The sequence below is a fragment of the Ooceraea biroi genome, chromosome 1 (assembly GCF_003672135.1).
Source record: "Ooceraea biroi isolate clonal line C1 chromosome 1, Obir_v5.4, whole genome shotgun sequence".
In the NCBI taxonomy this organism is placed as follows: domain Eukaryota; kingdom Metazoa; phylum Arthropoda; class Insecta; order Hymenoptera; family Formicidae; genus Ooceraea; species Ooceraea biroi.
Genome location: NC_039506.1, coordinates 1,843,267 through 1,863,192, shown reverse-complemented (window position 1 = coordinate 1,863,192; position 19,926 = coordinate 1,843,267). Strand labels below are relative to the sequence as shown.

The window sequence follows — 19,926 nt, the reverse complement described above, 5'->3', positions numbered from 1 at the left end:
CGAAATTTCATCTTTTTATCTAATTTTATTTTATGTACAATATGTACTTCTTTTAGCGCAGTTTGTTTGCAGGAAAAGAATATTGCGGTTGTTTCGAGAGACTGTTATAGTCACAGTTAGTTACAATTAATTACAACGAAGCGTATGCTGCAACACATACTACTTGAATCTGTTTATGTAATTTAATTGTGATTATTTTAAAAGATAAATACTTTTATTCTTAAAAAGAAAGAAAAACACAATTACTTCCATTTGTTGTTACATTATAATTGAAAAAATCGCGGAGAATTCTATTCTTTTATTCCTTTTTATAATAAGTTATTAAAATTTCTTTTTTATAAAAATTTCTTGTAAAGTAAATTTTACTCCAGAGACAAAGGCTTTAAGAAAAGTTGATCCTGAATTGATTAATTACATTCATCCGATATTTTTAATCCATTTTGTTAAAATATACGATACTTTTTTATTCAGGATGGAACCATCGGTTCAGAATTAGTAATTCGACCACTGCCAGAACGGGTTCTACAAGAAGTAGTGAGCAAATCGCCAGCCCTTTACGAACCCGAATTACTGCCCAATGTTACTAGAAGCGAAGATTTAAAATATACTACTCACCACGTTATTTTCAAAAAAGTGTATCAATCTACCAGCGACGAGTATAGCGACTTTTGTAAGTCATTATTATACACATTATTATACACCAAAATTCTTGTTAATTGTGGGCTTTTTGAGAAAAATACTTTTATAAATTTTTATTTTACAAGTATGTATATTTCAGCGCTTATGGAACCCGACCATTTAGCCAAGAGATATAGAATTAAGCGTTCAATCAATAACAGATCGAAACGCGAAGCACCCTACGTTATTTACCCGGAAATCCTTTGTATTGTGGATTACGATGGGTACAGGTAGGTTGATTGATACATCCTTTAAGACTACGTACATTTAAGCAATACTCAAGCGAATATGATCTTTTCGTTTTAGATTGCACGGCGGCGATAACGTGCAGATAAAGAGATACTTCGTATCCTTTTGGAACGGAGTAGATCTAAGGTATAAGTTACTGAAGGGGCCAAAAATACGTATCAGTATAGCGGGAATAATTATCTCAAGGGTAAGAGAGATGATTTAGCAATGTTAAAATGATACACAAACAAAATATGGCTAGCGCAATTAGTGGATCTTACAAGATACGCGAGTTTGTCGTATCTGAAAATTTTTAAAGCCTATCTTACGACAACCCAGAATTTACGAGAGATAAAAAAGATATGACTGCAACGAGATACACTTCGCGTATAAAGCAAAATTGTGTTCTAAACAGGGACGAGACGCGACACCGTACTTAGAAAGGAATCGCGTGGGAAGAGACGCAATCGACTCGGCAGCCGCTCTGACCGACATGGGCAAATACCTTTTCCGGGAGAGGAGACTTCCTGTATACGACATTGCCGTTGCCGTTACAAAGTAAGAGTGTCTAATCCGCAAAACAGTTTATTTACGCTAACTTACTTTAACTCGGTGACGATTCACAAAAGTATTTGCAGGAACGATGTCATCTGATATAATTCAGATTTTCTGTTTTTTTACTCTAATGATAAGTTTATTACTTTTATGATATAGCCATAATACAATAGCATGAGTGAGCATTAGATTTCCTAGGAACAGTAATTAATTCGAATATTTTTACACTTGTTTAATTTTTACACATCTGTTTCGTAACGATACATGCATTCTCGATGGAAAAATTTTCCTTCGCAAATAAGAAATTCTTAATGACAAATAATAAATTCTATATAAACAATTTTAGTTTAACTTTTTCCTTAAAAATCTTTGCAAAGTTTTTACAGAGAATTTTTCTATCGAAAATAGAGTTTTGTTTTAATGGTCTTGATGCGTATATTTTCAAAGATTTAAAGCGCACTGTTTCCTTTTGCGCTATATACACCCGCGATGATATTTATTATAATTTTCACAATCTATTTTGATGATTTCATACTCTCGATTTTTATTTCGCAAAACAGGTATGATATGTGCCGTCGTAGGAAAGGCGGCCGCTGCACTAAGGGAACTGCCGGTATGGTTTATTATATAGCGATCACGCTTAATCTTTTCTCAACATGTACAACACGTAATGTGTTTTTTATGGTACAGCATTTTTGCTAGCTTGTATATAGTTGACGGTACAGTAATGGTATATAGTCTAACAGAAATAATAGCCTTATTAGGGGTACTCTTAAGAGTCTCGAGGAAGATGTTCCATTGGTTGAATAATACGATTAAGCTAAAATCAACATAATATGTCACTTTAACGTTTTATCAAGAATTCATCGTGATACATAGAATGTGTTCATATACACATGATATGTTCGAACAAGAACGTCTTCCTCATATGACTTTGTAACGTACGGGTAATCAATGAAACTATAGGGAGATGTAATTAGTAATTGCGAGACAATGCACTTATAATTCACCAAAGCTTTTTACGCACATATCGAGTGAAGAGCGAATGAGCGGGTATATGGTGGTGTACCACTAATCTCTTAATTTAATTAATAACGCGTGATTTACGGTCGTAAAATATTACGTGATGATCATACACAAAGACATCTTGTGTAAGAGCATATAAAATGTGGAATATTGACGAACAGAGCTATTCCAATATGTGTTGCAAAGTCGTCAACTCGGGTCTTTTGTGACTTATTAAGAAATGTGCATACACAATAGTTCAAGATAATTCGTGCATTAAAATTGCGTAACGTATAACACAATGCATTAATTGGTGAACATTTGTTATTTATCGAGTGTATCAGGAATTACTGTTTTTGCTTTTTTTTATATTCCACGCTACACACTTGCTTCTGCAACACGTGTTTTCTCGCGACTGCTTTCAAAAAGAAGAGCGGTCACTTTGCGTGTGCAGTGTGTTGAGTTGCTACAATTATGCGAAAACGGATTCTACACCAGCAGTTTCATTACCATGAATAAACACAGAGATAATTTCTGCGTGCACCTAATGTTGACTGAAGCTAAATCAATTTTACACCCTTTATAACGCTTCGCGAGTGTTTGCTTTCGGTCACATGCAAGAGTCAACATTATTGATTACTGTAAAAATATTATGCAACTTTTTCTCAGGATTACATTTACAACAGCGTTACATTTTGTATATAACAATATTTTCTTCAGAGAATGATTATCATTGATGTTTCAATTCTCTAGAAATCCAGCGACGTCAAATCAAATCGTTTCGTACTCGTTCCGGGGCGACGCAATGACTCCATATATTTATTCTTATCTTATTTTTATTGTTAGTCTTGTGCAGTATTACAGAAGGAGCTATTTCGAGCGGCATGAATTCCGCTATATCTGATTATTGTCTGTCTCATGAACAGGTCAGATATAATGCCGAATATGAATTTACATGATAAAGAACATTTTTGTTATTGCATTGCAGATTAGATATGTGCAGGAGGCAATACGCGAATGATGTGTGCAATAGAGGAACAGCAGGTACGTTTTTTCGAATCAAGAAAAAAGGAAATTTTGTTTTAGCTTTCTCAATTTTAAGCACATACGCACTGCCTTATGAAATCTTAATTTACACATTTTGAAATTCAACAAGGTAGTACAATAAATTAAAGCAACATATATTAAACGAAAAAGAAACTATTAAATTCTTTTCAAAGGTCGAGAAATTAGAAACAAAAACGTCAAATGTTTGTTTGTCTTAAATTTTACTATTTTCAATTCTTCAAAAAGACTATTTATTTGTACTGAAGTATTATTGAAATTATTTATTTGTTATTGTGAACCAAGCCTACTGCTACATACTTTATTATGTATTTATGTATGTCTATATATACTTTCTTCTATGCCTTACATTTTTCTTCTTCTCATAGCGTGATGATCTTCGGTGTCGTACATATATCATACAGATTGCAATTGAGCAAATAAAAATGCGTCAAGTAATTGCCTCTTTTCAAACTCTGCTGTCCCCACGCACAGACGCTTAAACTTACTTTTATGTGTGTATATCTATTGCATATGTGTATTAGGTTTCAATATCTACACAGTGGCGGATCCGGGCTTAGGCGCACCATATTTTCTAAAATCCTAATATATGCGTGCATTAGAAAAATTATTAAAAGAATAAAAAATTTAATAAATAAAATATTAGAAACAGAGAGAAAAAGTGTAACAAGGCTTATAGTATTGTATGAAATAAGATTAATATTAATATTTTACTTTAGGATTTTCGTATTATTATAGATATTGATTTTATATACATATATATATTTATACTAGTAATTTCTTCAAGTTTTAATATATTCTTGTACATATGCGACGACTTGAAAGAGCGCTTATTATAATCCCATTGTAATCCGCCGCTGTATACACTGTATCACGACTTTTACTGTTTCCGCATTTATGTACATACTATTATTTCACAGCCTTTTAAACATCAAGATCGTTTTTGAATACGATAATACGTATTTTATTTGTGACGAAAAACATCGCCAAACAGAAATAATCATTCAAAATTCCTTTTGTTTTCTTTTTTTTACATTGCCTATACTCTGTGTTCTGTATCTTTCTTATATAATTCATGATTCTTGTATCTTTGGCTGCATTACTGTCATGGATCGTGGTTTGGTAAGTCTTTAAAGTCACAGCGAATATATCGAGAAATATATCTATGCCGATCGATAGGGAAAGGAGGGAATGGGAGGTAACATTCTAATCCATTGATCGGTTAATTTGCAATCTCGAATAGACGATATCAAACGTAAACTGACGACTGTACAGTATTCAACACTTCAGCTAACTTTTTCATTAACCATTGGGCGACGATTAATATTGGATGCATGTTGTATTGATAACAACTTGTTTTAACATTTATTTCGAATGAATAATATTAATTCGAATGAATCTTTGATTTACCGGCCGTTTGTTGCATTAGATTCATGTTTATCTTTGTATATCTTATAGCTTCTGATTTTTAAAGATCGAAATTAAAAAATTGTCTGAAAATTAATAAGGCGATATAAATATAAAAAACAAAAATTAACTTATTAACTAATTTTCGATTAATTTTATTTTAATTTTAATCTATTATATCCAAATAAGTAAATCAAGATAAACAAATTTTTATAATTAATTTTAAAAACGCCAACAAATACGAGTCTAGTGAAGCCGACGACGGTAGACAAATAATTAAATTTATGTTGTCACAATACTTTAATCTGAAAATAACAATTAAATAATCCATCAAATTATCTATAATTAAATGTTTATATATATGTATATATCTCCACTCTAAACGCAGATGTAGCTATCAGAAATACGATTGGATTCTTATAGAATTATAGACATTATATATACACTACACACACACATGTATATAAACATGAGTTTATGGTAGAGACATTTGTATGCGCCGCTGTTCAGCATTCGGATACTAATTTAACAAGATAGCTTTTTTAATTTAATGTGATGAATTAATGCTCTGAGTTTCGATAGACATGTAATGATGATGCGAATCTAATCAGCATACTAAAAACTCTTTTTTGCACAGGATTCGCTTATGTCGGCGGAGCGTGTGTCGTGAATAAGCGTCTCGAAAAAGTCAATTCGGTCGCTATTATCGAAGACACAGGCGGATTCAGCGGCATTATCGTCGCTGCACACGAAGTGGGTCATCTGTAAGTATTAATTTACGTACGTTTTATTTCATCTTTACTTCGAAAGACTTTATAAACACGTTTTATCAATCGTAGATTGGGTGCCGTTCACGATGGTTCACCTCCACCCAGTTACTTAGGTGGCCCAGGCGCTGAAAAGTGCCGTTGGGAAGACGGCTACATCATGAGTGATCTCAGACACACCGAGAAAGGTTTCAAGTGGTCTCACTGTAGTGTGTCCTCCTTCCATCACTTTTTAAAGTAGGTAATCTCCGTGTAACATCAAAAAATTCTCGATGTATCACATACCAATTCGATTATTTTGCTAATAGATTTTTTTTCATTTTTTAAACGGAAATACGAAATATCTTTATATTTCGAATTTACATTTTTACGTTATTAAACAAAGCAACGCAGAACATATCCAATATCTCTTTTTATTTCTCAATCTTCAGCGGTGATACGGCAACCTGCCTATACAACGCGCCTCACGAAGACGAGGCGCTACCTCGAGTACTTCCAGGAAAACTGCTATCTTTAGATGCGCAGTGCCGAAAAGATCGTGGAACGAGTGCTTGTTTCGTAAGTTTTATTATAGTCTACTTAGTACGTATTATTAAGTCTTGCTGTTTATATACATCTTATATTTATATACGATTTTAGAAAGATGATCGAGTTTGCGCTCAGCTGTTCTGCTTTGATGCTGGATCTGGGTACTGCGTGGCATATCGTCCAGCGGCGGAAGGCTCGCCTTGCGGGGATGGTCAGGTATAAGAGAAAAATTGAAAAAAATTGATTGTCATTTTTATAACGACACTGTGCGTTTTGTAGATCGGTTTAATATCGATTGAGATAGTATCAGTAATTGTTAATCCTCATACCAAACTAGGACGTAAATTTTATAAATCTTATAAATTAGTACAATCATGCCAGAAATTACCGAAAATACGCAAATATCACATTACGTAATTTTATGAAATGAAGTAATAACTTGGCACAATTCGTACGTGTTTTCTCGAAATGTCTTTGTATAAATATTGATTGCAATCACTAACATTGGTTTCAGTACTGTCTAAATGGAAAATGCGTAGCGGAACACGAGAACATAATACCCGATTATACGCAAAATATTCCAACGTATGTACGCCGGGACAGCATTTTCAATCCCACGGTGCACAATCGGCCAATATTCGCTCAATATAACAACACAGATTACAGGTAACGAGACTTCCTTTTCTCTTGATTTCCTTTCATAAGTGTAACAGGAACAGCGTTGTTTATCAGATTTATTATTATGTTAATGCTTCAGCACCGTTAAATCAATTTGTTCGATTATTCTCTTAACGTCTAGAAAAAGAATATAAAATTTCCAAGCTGAATTTGAGATGAAAAGGCTAAATTATTTATTGAATTAATTAAGTAAACTATAAAAGTTTTTAATTTCAGTATTGAAGATGAAATTTATATCAGTAATACTTATAATGTTATCAAAACACTATTGCCATAAATATGTTGGTAAAATGAACATTCATCTTTTCATCAAATATATAACTTTAGTCAAAGGGCCAACGCAAATCAACGTATCTGATACGATTGATGGTTGCCATTATTTGACCGATATTGACACATCATTTAAGGAGCACACTGCACAAGTACAAGTAATGATATGCTACACAGGTACCCATGGAGATCAACGACACAGAGCACGCCATTATCGAATGTAATCGCGTCGACACCGACGACGACGATAATGACGTCGACAACCAATTCCTATAAACGCGTCACAGCTCCATTCGTAAATACAGTGCCGAGATACACACAAACCACCGTCAATAATTTGTATACCGATCGATATAAAACTAGATACAATTATAATAACAATAATAGTAATAAGGGCATCGGTGCTGGTATCAGCACAACCACCAGGAGAAACATCAATTTCTTCAACTCATATTACACCGTCAGTACAACTCCGAAGACCACTAACGGTCCAAAAGTTAGTCTGTTCAAGTATAAAAACACGCTCAATGTGTCGCTTTCCACGACCACCAAAGGATATCAGAATGGCCCTCGAAATGACGGCCGCGGTAAGAGATTTCTGAATTAGATCTGTCTCATCACGCTGTCTCTTTCTCTTTATCTGTTTCTCTTTTTTTCCTGACTCTTTTCGAAAGAAGAGTCTTTAATTCTGCATGACCGACTCTTGTCGTTAACGTTATAGGATTTCTTGCAATCCGATAATTTGATAATTTCATGCGAGATTCTTTAAATAAATTTAGAACAATGTATTGAAAAAAATATATTACGTACAGCAATGTAATGAAATAAATAGCATTAATTTTCTTCGACATTTTTATCAAGGAAAATTCAATCACGGATTAATCAAGGTCTTGCTACGATTAGTTGATGCGAAATGGAGCGCTGCTACATTCTCGTTTTCTCTGCGACAAAAATGCACATAAGCATAAAAATATGGAATTATTCTGTCGCTCCTCATATTTTTCTCCATCAAAGTCACTAGTAGGACAGTGAATTATGGATATACATATATTATATATTTTTTATATGTAACACTCTCTCTCCTATAGACGCGCAATGATGACAATGGTACATCGTGGTTTCCATGGATGGGATACTAATACTCTTATGTTGTTACACAACACTTAATCCTATTCTAGTCTAATACACAATTATACACTAATTAAACGCATTCCACAATCACACAGAAATAATTTGAAATACACAGTATATCTCACATCTTTTTTAAATTTATCAACATTTTATCTCAATCTTTCTACAGTTTATAGATTAACAAAATTACAGTAACGTTTTTACAGTAACTTAGATCAATGTATATTGAAATGTTTCTATAATGTCTACAAGAGAAAGGGTGCAAAAGATTTATTTGATATTTTTTCCTATTAACTTCTAGTTCTAGCTAAGTCATTGATTCGAATTTTTGAAGAAAATTATGAAAAGCTTCTTCTTTTAGATAAAAAAAAAGTCGTTAAATTTTTTTATTGGTAAAAATTGCTTCAAAGCGCAGTATAATGTTACAGCTTCGACTGTACTTCATAAATACGATAAATCTTTTGTACCAACTCAGGAGTAACTCATTGATTCTGAATCGTCCGTCTGTTTTCAGGAACAGAGGCCGGTGAATGCATAGATGTGGGATCAGATTGCGCGGAGCTGATTGATAGGCTGAGAACATGGCTGTGCCATTTACAATCTATGAAGACTCGCTGCTGCGCATCCCTGAAGACGATCTGTGCTGACTAATACATATATATAACGACATAAAAAGAAGAAAAATAAATTTGCTAAATGTCGCGCTTAAACGCCTACCACGAGGATATTGTCAAGCGTGTTGTCCCTTCGCCGTTGTGACGCATCCGGAGATTCATCGAGACGCGTCGTTCTGGCGGAACGGAAGGAGATCGAATAGAATAGAAGATCCGTTTATCTCGAGTTTTCCCCCTGTTAGAGAGATATTTAAAGCTCTCGAACGTGTCGCGCGATCGAGGCGAGATCACAATCGATTCTCCAAGTAAGTTGCCGTATCTCATATACTTCCGGTCATAATCCGTCATGTTGCAATACGGTACCGCGAAAGTTTCGCACAATGAGTATACCGAATGTCGTGAATATAAAATAAGAAAAAGCAGAGCCAACTATCAATCGGTACGATATTTCGGCTGCATTTATGTTTATTTCATAAAGAACAATCTCGTGAAAGACTCGTTACGGCACAGGTGCGTCATGCGCGTGTTTTAACAAGTGTGCACGTGCGCGGATGGAGCCATTCGAAAATCACGAAAATTGTATAGCGCAAGACAAATAAATGGGAATGATTAAGAAACTTAAAAAGACACACGTTTCACGTATCTCGTACATCTCTCCGTGTATCTGATTTAATATATTGGTGCAAAACCAATATATTAAGATAAAACTATGGAGGACTAAGATGAAAGAATGATTCTTATAAATTATTTTTCATGTTTTGTCGGAGGTATTGTCGAAAACTCTTGGTCAATTAAAATCTTCGATTTTAATCGAAATTCGGTGTTATTAAGATATAAATAGCATCGACTGCGCAGTTTTTAATCTTAACAAGTTCCTCATACGATGCTAGATAAAGTCGTACGATAAAAACATTCGATCCGTCTTTGCCCGATAAATTTGCCGTTATCTAATGACATTTCCTCAATTGCCACACTCCGTTGTCCACAGACAGTTCTAGTGACTGATATCATTTAATTATATCGTACAAGATTGCATCTTTGACTAATTATTCTTACAGAAGATAATCCATGCTTCCGTTATTATTCGCCATATTTTACGTCTTTTTTAGAGAAGTAAAAAGAGAAGAAATTAGTAGATTATTAATTTATGTTGGATGTAACATTTGAAATCAATTGCACTAATTTTATGCATTTTATTGCATTTATTAATCCATTATTCATACTTAATTCACAATAATAATAGTAATAATAATATTATAATAATAGTAGACATATAATACAATCATAATAATAAAAAATCAATTACATTCTTTTCACATGACAGCTGCCTCAATGCCGTTGAAGTTCCTAGCAATTCTACAGAGTTTATATTTGCTTTATTTAGCAAATAAATTTTAGGAAATGCATTTATAGCTAATATAATATTGTATATTGTATATGTTAATATCTTATAAGTTCCTTTTTTCTTAATGTTTCAAAGTCTTAATTAGGAAATAGTTTCAAATAACATTTCTCAACTTGCCTCGAGTAATTGCCCAAGTCTTCTAAAAAAATATCTTCTTACGTTAAATAATCAAACCACAAAACTAAATTATAGTTTGAATTAATATTTAAGTCGTTATGTATCGACACGTCTGTTTGTAATGTACAGAAAGAGATATTTCTAGTGTCAAATTACGTTTACTCCATATGCATATGATTTCTGTTCAAAGAACAAGTTATAGCTCGTTTAAATTTTTTATTTTATTAAATTGTAGAAAAAGATTGCGAAAAAAGATATGGCAAGCTATTCTTCTGAGATACCGATACTTGTATTCAGAAATGTATGAGCTATAATACGCTCTATTAGACAGATAACATGTAGGAAGCACACATATACGATTAAACATCCACCATATGTTCGTCTATCAGAGACAGAAGAAATTGACAATTGTAAATGTTACTTTTCATTTATAATGTCAAAGGAGCCAGTTTTATTTTTACTTAACTTACTCTTATTTGCTAATCTTTAATTATTACTAGAAATTAGCGTAATTTTTCACGAAAATGAGCAAAGAAAAGTAACTTTGAAGAATTTGCCTGATAAAAGAGGTCTATCGACTGCAATCGAACCCAATGCATGTGAGATAGATACGACTGACAGACATTTCTGTTTAAACAGTTATTTTAGAAAGTTTTAGAAAAAGTAAAAGAAAATATGTAAAATTATGCTATTTAAATAATTTTTACGTGTTCATTATATGTATATTAAAAGAAAGAAAAAGGAAAAAAAAAAGTAAACTATCCCATAAGAATTATCAAGATACGCGCGTGATTTTTAAAATGCATGTGTGTTTTAACACTGCAAGACAATCACCAAGAATGATTAATTTAGTGGCGCCTCAACAAAATCATACATGAATGATGGAGTATCAGGAGAATCTGCCATTATTTCAGGCGATGCTAAATCGATTGTTGAATCAGTAACTCCCCATGGATCAATATTGTTCCCTGCGATATCGAGACCAAGACGCAAGTTAGCTGGTGTATTACCAATAACGAAGTGATGTTCAGTTAAAGGCAGAGCATCCTTTAGTAGAAGCCTATACAAAGAACATTAAAGTAAAACCATTTTTCCGTAAGAAGGAAACAAAAAACAAGAAAGAAAAAATTACACACAAACTGAGTATCGAATAATATAAAAGTTTTCTTACCAAATGTCTTCCTCGGCTACAATATGAACCTTAGGAATCGGAAATCCATTGAATGGCGAAGCAACGGGTAAGGTGTAGGCACCCATGTTTTCAAAAATAATCCAATCACCAAGCTCCATGTCGTGTAACATGACATTTTCGACAACTTTATCCAATCCGTCGCACGTCGGGCCCCATATGCTCGAAGGTATCATCTTTCCGCAACCATTCTAATGATAAAGACAAAATACGGGTATCAGTTAAAGAAACGAATGTGTTATTTTATAAGTTCACCGAATAAAGTGAGTTACCTTAAGTGGAATTGGAATTACATGCTGATGATCATATAACAGACAATTGAATGAACCATAAACGCCATCGTTAATGTAATACATATTGTGCGTAACCGCCATAGAAGAATTTTCGTCTCCGCGTACAGAGCGTTTGCTATGGATACTTGTTGCCAATGTAAATGCAGACGCAACATAAAAACGGCCTGGTTCCGCGATCACATGAACAGCGTCAGCTAAAAGAACGTTCAATTATAACATGCAGTTCCAAGCAAAAGCACGTTAACTCACTATTAAAATATTCGTCGAGAGCTTTGTTGATAATTTCAGCCATTTTGTCGATGGATGTGCCTTTATTGCCTGGATAACCGCCACCAAGATCCAATAAATATGGTTTAAAACCAAGATTTTCAGCCATATCGAAAAGAATCTTGCAATGATAAATAGCGCGATGGTACACTGGTGGATCTTGACATCCGGAACCAACGTGGAAACTAATGCCCACTACGTTAAGACCCAAAGTATGCGCAAGACGTAAAAGACCGGGAGCCTCGTGTATCGGATCACAGCCGAATTTCATGCCAAGAGGACACAGGGCTACCTCTGCATCGCAACGAATCCGTAAAACAATCTAGAGAAATGAGAAAGTATAGTGACGCATTTTCAAAATTAACTCATCACTATTATAGTGATATAGTGTAATATAGTTTTGATAAAATATAACATAACTACCTTCGCCATTGGGAAAAGTTTTTTGATTTTGTGCAATTCGCTTTCATTGTCCACTGTCATGGTATCCACTCTCATTGCAGCAGCGTGACGAATATGTGAAGCTGGTTTAGCTGGATTAGCGAAAATAATTCTTGATGGGTCCACACCGACACTTAATACTTTGTTTATCTCATTCTATAAGAACAGAGATATTATACGTCTTATAAATTATATTAAAAATATAGATGTGCGTGGCATAACGATTATAATTAATACGAAAATAATTTTAAAAATAATTTAATGAATAGAAAAAATAAATGTGTTAATTATTCTCTAAAAGAAAAGAAAAACATATTTAATTTACCTTGGATGCACAATCGAAACCGGTACCAAGAGCTGCTAATACTTCAATTACCAGCAAGTTATCATTACATTTTACAGCTAAAATTTGAAAGTTTTTGTGAGTATATATATATAATCATATGTCATGTCACAAACATATACAACATGTCACATGTTAATGATTATGTTAAGTTACCATAGTAGGGCTCAACTCGTGGCAACTTTTCTTTCCAAATTTGATGCTTTCGTACAATATCTCCGATATCCAATACGTAGAAAGCTTCTTCTTGTAAACCACTCATTGCGATATCTTTGATAACGGTCATAACGTTGGACTTGTTGTCCAACACATGAATGCGTTCATCGTGATCTGTTACCTTCATGTTTATTGATGAATTAATCAGTACTCTGTAGATGCTAGGCAGCAAACTGAAAATCAAATATACATATATTATTAGACACTAAATATATACAGTAAAAATACTTTAGTTTTACAAACTTTGAAACATAAATTTATGTATAATGGAAACATACGAGGCAGCTGTCAATGCTAATCGAGTGAGTCGTGGAGAAGCTAATTAAGACAAGATCACTGTAGGGGTGCTAGCAAAGCCACGGGGGCTCTGCGTTCAGGGCTAGCTTCCAGTTGCCGCAGTTATTCAAGCACCCACCAGTAGATTGTCCCACCAGCCTATCGCAAACGGAACCCTGGAGAAAAATAAAAGAATTATCTCTAATTTACGCAAGTAGTAAAGTTTCTTTTATCATAAGTTATTTATTAGATCAACTTTACAATTGTTAACTTTATTATGAACCAAATATATAAATTTAAACTCTATTAGTATATAGAAATGGAAAAATAAATATTTAAGTATTGAATTTATAAATTATTATGTAGTGAACTATGATAATTTTGTCACTGACCAAAATAAAATTTATCTTATCTAATTTTTATCTTACTTTTATCAAACCGAATTAAATGGTGATATTCTGTGCGAGAATATGCTATGTTAATTATGTATAACAAATAACATGTGTTAATTATATTTCTGTTAGAGGTTTAATTTAGTTTGTTTTCACCCCATTTATATCTTTACAGTAAATATTGAGACTTACACATTTTATATATAACAAAGAAGGTATACCTAATATATACATCCTAATATAATAACTAAACACGAGCATTTTTAATAAACAATTAACAAAATATAATTAAGTCTTACCTGACAATAGGAAGGAATTCTCGTTTTTTTATATATACAGCACATACACTAAATTTTGTTATTATCTAAAAGCTTATATGTTTCTAAATTTTTATGGCTTTTGTGAGTTCCATATATACAAAATAAAATTAAAATATAATTTTATGAATTAGTTAAAATTCAATTATTCGACCGTATTTCTACGTACGTACGCACACAAGAGATACTACATGTATCTACGTATGATATTATAAATAAATATATAATTTGCTCACTAGTAATGTGCGAATGGATAGAAAGTCAAGAAAATACTGAGTCTGAGGCAACTATTTAGCCCATTACTTATACGAGAAAGATAAGTATTATCACCCCAGTCTTTGCCTGGTCCAAGCTTACGCATTCAAGAGATTATCTGGCAATCCAAAGGTACATGGTTCATAGGAAACCAATTTCGATTGGAAGGGTAATACAAACGTCACTTCAAACTGAATCAAACTGAATCAAACTCAATAGGGGGGCTGGGGAATAACCTAATCTATGCAAAGCTCACATATCATCAATTATCAGCACACAATACCATACTAATGATAAACATAAATATCAAGTTTATATAATTTCCTTCTAGCCACATAGATAAGATAAAACTCTTTATAGAAAGACAAAAATTTAAGCCTCAATAATCAATAATACAAAGGCATATGTATGCTTAAAAAATATTGTATAAAAATATGATATAAAAATATTATATAATTCCGAGATACAGACATATGTCTTCTTTCTGTAACTTTAATATCGTTGAAAAGATACATAATATAACACTGTACATTTTGGAAGTAAATGCAAGGTTTTTAGAATTGAGATCGATATAATGCCAGAAATTTCAGATTTTTTTCAAACAGACTCAAGTATAAAACGGAATTCTTATATAACTTAACAAATGATTTTATTGATCGGAGTAGAAGATTATTGGTTTATATATAAGATAGTACAAACTTCAAAGGGCATAAGTAACATGAGTATTGGTCATGTTCTGTGGACATTGATATTAAAACATATAGTGTGAAATGAGCAAGAGAATTGTAAAAATATGTCTTATCATCACTGTACAGCCTAACAGTTGCAAATAACGTGTCTTCAATGGCAATTATCTGTGTTTTAGAGAAATGCAGATAAAGACAGTATCATAAGATATGGATGATTGAATTAATGACATTTATCTTGCATGCATTGTAGTATAAAGATGTACTTTTCATTTTATCACTGGACAGACCAGATACTAAAAAATTAATAAAAGTTTTATAAATTTATACTGTATGAGTTGTATTATACACGCTTAAAAGTTTCGATAAACATGTGAAGTATACATGTTTAAAGATAATTTCTTACAAACATGCCAGATAATTTTATATTCTTAAAACATAGGATTAAATTGTTACAAGTCATATAAAATATGTCATACCTTGATTTTTATTATCTTGACATTTTACAGCACATGTCATGATGTATAAGACGATGGTATTATAAATAATATTTAATATCAATTTTAATGAAAATTACAGGGACAGACTAGATGCGAACAGACAGAACAGATGTAAAGCTATTTTCTTCCTTCAAAACAATACTCATCAAAATAGTTCTAAAAACTATGTAAAAAAAAGTCAAATTTGGACATATTATTTCATAAAGCTCAAGCTGGGCTGTGTTCATTCGCTGAACAACAAGGATAAAATGATACACTGGGGCACTCGGGTAGTGTTTTCGAACGCAGCCCTGGAAAGTTCAGTAAGAAACCGCAGTTTTAGGCGACATCATAATGGAATGTCACGATATCGTCCAAGAGCACGATATCATAATTTCATAATATCGTGACGAAACAAAGCATTTTTTTGATGAAAAGCAAGCTTGTATGGAATCCACGAATGCCAGCAATTTTTCCCACTTGTCCCGCTAGCAGCCGCTAACAACCAAAAAATACTATGCAATTTGATACGTCGGGAATACATACCTTGTCGGACGATCGCCACCCTGCGGGTCGGCACACGGTTATTGACGGAATGATGGAAGTTTTCGGTGACTGGATCTCAAAAATCAGTCAGATCGGTCAACGGAAATCGGGACGTCGCTCGTGTAACGATCAGTGCCTGTCGTCGAATTCTCGGTACTCCGTACAGTGTATCGAGAAAGAACATTCGTTTCGCCCGTTTCGTAAACGTTTTATGCGTTACGAGCGAGCATCGCACCGTCGTCAATCGTGAACTTCACGTGATTATCGTGTGTGAACAAGTTGATCTCCTTTTGTCTCAAGATAGCGATGAAGGCAGAATTTCTCCGTTCCGTGATAAGCCTCAACAACCACCACCAACCGCGTGCACTCGGAAAAGAGTGAACAGATCGACGGACGACGACATCAGTGTTGACAAATCAATCACATGTCGGGAGAAATTTCCCTATCAGGTTATAATTGCAACTTGTAGCAGGCTGTAGTCCAGTTGATGTTCCAAATGCTTTAAAATACCATCTTTTTATTTGAAAGAAAGGAAAAGGATGGAAATCTGAAGAATTCGAAATATCAATTGGACTACAGACAGAAACACATGAGATTCCACCATACTAGGGAATTACACGTGATTTATGTTGAAATACACATTGGCACGCTTGTAATTTCTAGGTTTGTTCTTTTTCGCTTCTGAACTAATGCAATGATAGTTCAGAAGTGCAGCAAAAAAGAAGAAATTTCTTGAAAGAGCGAAGGATGCGGTCCACTTGGTGTTACAAATGCATGATATGATTAGTTCATGATTCTCCAATAGGAGGCGTTATGTCTTTCCTGTCGAACTTTTGACAATTTACATAACCTGAGTATAAATACTTTTTTAAATATAGCAACTTGATGATCTCAATAATGTACGTAATAGAATAATTTTTAATTTGAATACATGAAAAATATGTTATTTTATATTAGTATATATGTAATATTAAGTTGAAATAAATTCATTTTTCAAATTCATATTTTTTTATTGATTGACGGTTATTGTTTCAGAAAGCCTCATGATTTATGCACAACGAATAAATATTATAGTAATCATAGGAATAAATTGCCAATTTATAAAGAAAGCAATCCTTTAAAGGAAAACTAGGTTATTAGAATGAATAAATTTAATGAATAAATTCTAATATCTATGGTAAATTTCCTATATAGTTCTATTCCAACATGCCTACTTTGTTGATGCATTCCTTGCTTAAATCTGGTATGTTGAATAGTTCAAAATCGTCATTAATACGGCTTTATTCAACGAAACAAAAAGTTACATTACCAAAAAATCATTATGATACGTTGAAGGTTACACCAAATGCTACTCACAATCAAATAAAGTCTGCATATTATAAATTAACTCTTCAATATCATCCAGACAAAAATAAAAGCGAGTATGCAAAACAGAAATTCCAAGATATATCCGAAGCCTATGAAATACTTGGCAATCATGAACTACGCAAGAATTATGATCAACGTATGAAATTTCGACAGCGACCAGTATCAAGTACTGTACCACCTAATACTCCATATAGAGACCAGGCCCATGTTAGACCTACAACAATGTATAATTTTGATGCATGGATACAGGCACACTATGGGCGACAATTTGATATGACCCAAACGTTGAAAAAAAAACGTGAAACGATGCAAGAAATCAGACGTGAACAGAATGAAACAAAATCCACTGGGGATCCACTGGGGATAATATGTGTTTTTATAATAATAATTTTTATGGTCTGTTCTCTTGGTCGACGAAACATAGATGTACCACATACTAAAAAACAAAGTACAGATTAATTCATGTATTTTAAAATATATAAATTTATATAGATTCTTATAAATTAAATTTTATAGATTTAATTTTCTCGTTATTCTATTTATTAACATGAAATAGAGTATAACAAAAAGATAGTTTATACCTCGTTTAATACGATTTTTTCTCCTATAGGAAAATTCAATCCACTATATTAGAATATTACTTTATTGATCATTATTTTTACAAGCATTCATTTATATAAATTACATATTCATTTTATACATGTATATATATTTATTTTACAATACACATTTATTGTTCTGTCAAAATAATGAAAATTGATTGTGTACTATCATCAAACATGTAGTAAAGGATTAAGGTAAAGTGTAATGATATACAAATATGCAGTTTGTGTGTTACATAATATGTATTATACATGTAATATAAAAATAGTGAAAAATTAATTTGTAAAAGGAATTGTATGTAAAATACTTTAAAGTGAAATATTTTGTGCCATGTCGAATGAAGCAATATATTTTAAAAACATAAATATGCAACATAATTTCATATTATTTAATATGGCCTATAAACAGGTAATCCCGATGGCAATGGCATTGGCATGGCTACAGATCCAGTTGGATATGGTACAGAAGGTGCTATTCCAGGAAAATTAGAAGTAGTCAATGGATAACCAGGAGTATTACTTGTCGAATGTCCTTTTCTTATCAAATCTCTCAGTTTATCTACTTTTACTTTACGTAAGTGCATTAATTTTCTTCGTGACAAAAACTGATCCAAGAACTCGTCTACTTCAATATCGCCGGATAGAAATTTCTCTGCTATTGCCTATATGCATTAAAAAGAAATACCAATTTACATCAGATTTTTTTTGCCGAATGAGCTAATAAAAATATATTTTTTATACCTCTGATTCTTCCTCAATTTCAGCAGCAGCTGCCTGCAGTAAGTCCAGTGCAGTATCAACAGTCATTGTGCCAGATTTGTTACCTATAAATATAAAATTTTATCATAAAAATTCATTAAAAATTTTAAGGCATAATATTAGTATCAGTTTTCATATTATTTACATTACATTAATCTATCTAATGACTTTACGCTACAAAATAAACAATAATCTTTAAATTACATTATTAATACAATTTTAGAGATTGATAATAGTAACAGCGTTGAGTCACACTAAAATATAATCTTACGAGTATCTATAATAACTTACGTGTTTCATCTAATTTGTCCTTAACGTTGGTACACAATTGATTAGCCTGTTCGCTTAATTCTTTTAAGATTTGTTTACCTTCTTCTAATTCCGGTTGCTTGGACAAATTAAATTCAGCCAAAGATCTGTTGCTCGCCATTAACATTTCCTTTTCAGTCTCGAGATTCTTAAACTAATTTCATTACATTAAAATAGTCTGTTTTTTTTACTTGCACATAATTATGCACAATCATTGAGCAATATTTTTACACATACCTGTTTTATATCTTTTACAATATCTTCAAACTTTCCGTCATCGTTTAATAACTCTTTCAGCTCGTCGTTATCTAGGTGTGACAGCAAACCTAATGCTGCAGGTATGTCTGGTTCCTGATTCGATTTGTACATCGTTCAATGATGAACTTGCGTCAGTATTTGCAGTGATTGCAGCTTTCTATTATTTTTGTTCGATTGTCTAAAAGCAAAGATCCTACATAACGCGCATTTGCGCGATGACCAGCGATAACGTAATGACACACGCTCCGAGAATCACCTTCTATTCCAATTAATTCTCAAACATTCCGCTATGAGCCTCCACTTTCTTCATTTGGAAAATAAACTGGTAGAATATGGTTCAGCAACACGTATCAGAGGTGATTTATTTTCTTTATATTTTTATACAATACGAATCGATAGAGTTAACAAAGTTTTTATTTTTGAACAGTACGATTGAACGGTGAGTATTAAATGGTGGGAAGAAAGAGAGGATAAATAAGAAA

General features: G+C 32.8%; 4 protein-coding genes across 9 annotated transcripts in view; 2 read left to right on the top strand and 2 right to left on the bottom strand.

Annotated features, from left to right (window-relative positions):
* Positions 1-9,551, top strand: part of LOC105280282 (venom metalloproteinase 3) — a 38,515-nt gene extending 28,964 nt beyond the window's left edge. For 3 of the 4 annotated variants that reach the window (XM_011340691.3, XM_011340689.3, XM_011340690.3), the window contains exons 7-18: positions 472-670; positions 779-908; positions 985-1,114; positions 1,322-1,464; positions 3,455-3,510; positions 5,576-5,702; positions 5,778-5,942; positions 6,137-6,263; positions 6,345-6,449; positions 6,748-6,899; positions 7,359-7,768; positions 8,827-9,551. In XM_011340691.3, coding sequence (XP_011338993.1) covers positions 472-670; positions 779-908; positions 985-1,114; positions 1,322-1,464; positions 3,455-3,510; positions 5,576-5,702; positions 5,778-5,942; positions 6,137-6,263; positions 6,345-6,449; positions 6,748-6,899; positions 7,359-7,768; positions 8,827-8,963 — 1,881 coding nt within the window. In that variant the 3' untranslated portion in view covers positions 8,964-9,551. The remainder of the gene's footprint in view (positions 1-471; positions 671-778; positions 909-984; positions 1,115-1,321; positions 1,465-3,454; positions 3,511-5,575; positions 5,703-5,777; positions 5,943-6,136; positions 6,264-6,344; positions 6,450-6,747; positions 6,900-7,358; positions 7,769-8,826) is intronic. The other variant, XM_011340692.3, reaches the window with a different exon arrangement.
* A 562-nt stretch (positions 9,552-10,113) lies between these two features.
* Positions 10,114-16,543, bottom strand: LOC105280280 (ornithine decarboxylase 1). Of its 2 annotated transcripts, XM_011340683.3 has the most exons (9): positions 16,149-16,543; positions 13,476-13,649; positions 13,138-13,370; positions 12,964-13,040; positions 12,621-12,794; positions 12,180-12,519; positions 11,910-12,124; positions 11,620-11,828; positions 11,292-11,508 (listed from the first exon to the last, which is right to left on the bottom strand). In XM_011340683.3, exons 3-9 carry the CDS (start codon positions 13,322-13,324, stop codon positions 11,292-11,294), a joined length of 1,419 nt encoding a protein of 472 aa, XP_011338985.2. In that variant the 5' UTR covers positions 13,325-13,370; positions 13,476-13,649; positions 16,149-16,543. The 2 variants fall into 2 exon arrangements, with proteins under 2 accessions (XP_026830842.1, XP_011338985.2); XM_026975041.1 differs by lacking the exons at positions 13,476-13,649; positions 16,149-16,543 and having other exon boundaries at positions 10,114-11,508; positions 13,138-13,324.
* Positions 16,544-16,910: 367 nt separating this feature from the next.
* On the top strand, positions 16,911-18,479 carry LOC105280279 (dnaJ homolog subfamily B member 9). Of its 2 annotated transcripts, XM_011340682.3 has the most exons (3): positions 16,911-17,047; positions 17,184-17,682; positions 17,766-17,911. In XM_011340682.3, exons 2-3 carry the CDS (start codon positions 17,355-17,357, stop codon positions 17,786-17,788), a joined length of 351 nt encoding a protein of 116 aa, XP_011338984.1. In that variant the 5' UTR covers positions 16,911-17,047; positions 17,184-17,354; the 3' UTR covers positions 17,789-17,911. The 2 variants fall into 2 exon arrangements, with proteins under 2 accessions (XP_011338984.1, XP_026830866.1); XM_026975065.1 differs by having other exon boundaries at positions 17,184-18,479.
* LOC105280277 (vacuolar protein sorting-associated protein 37B) lies at positions 18,216-19,872 on the bottom strand. Its single transcript, XM_011340681.3, has 5 exons — positions 19,701-19,872; positions 19,424-19,622; positions 19,169-19,340; positions 18,860-18,942; positions 18,216-18,780 (listed from the first exon to the last, which is right to left on the bottom strand). The coding sequence occupies exons 2-5, from the start codon at positions 19,553-19,555 to the stop codon at positions 18,508-18,510; spliced, it is 660 nt and encodes a 219-aa protein (XP_011338983.1). The 5' UTR covers positions 19,556-19,622; positions 19,701-19,872; the 3' UTR covers positions 18,216-18,507.
* Positions 19,873-19,926: the final 54 nt, after the last annotated feature.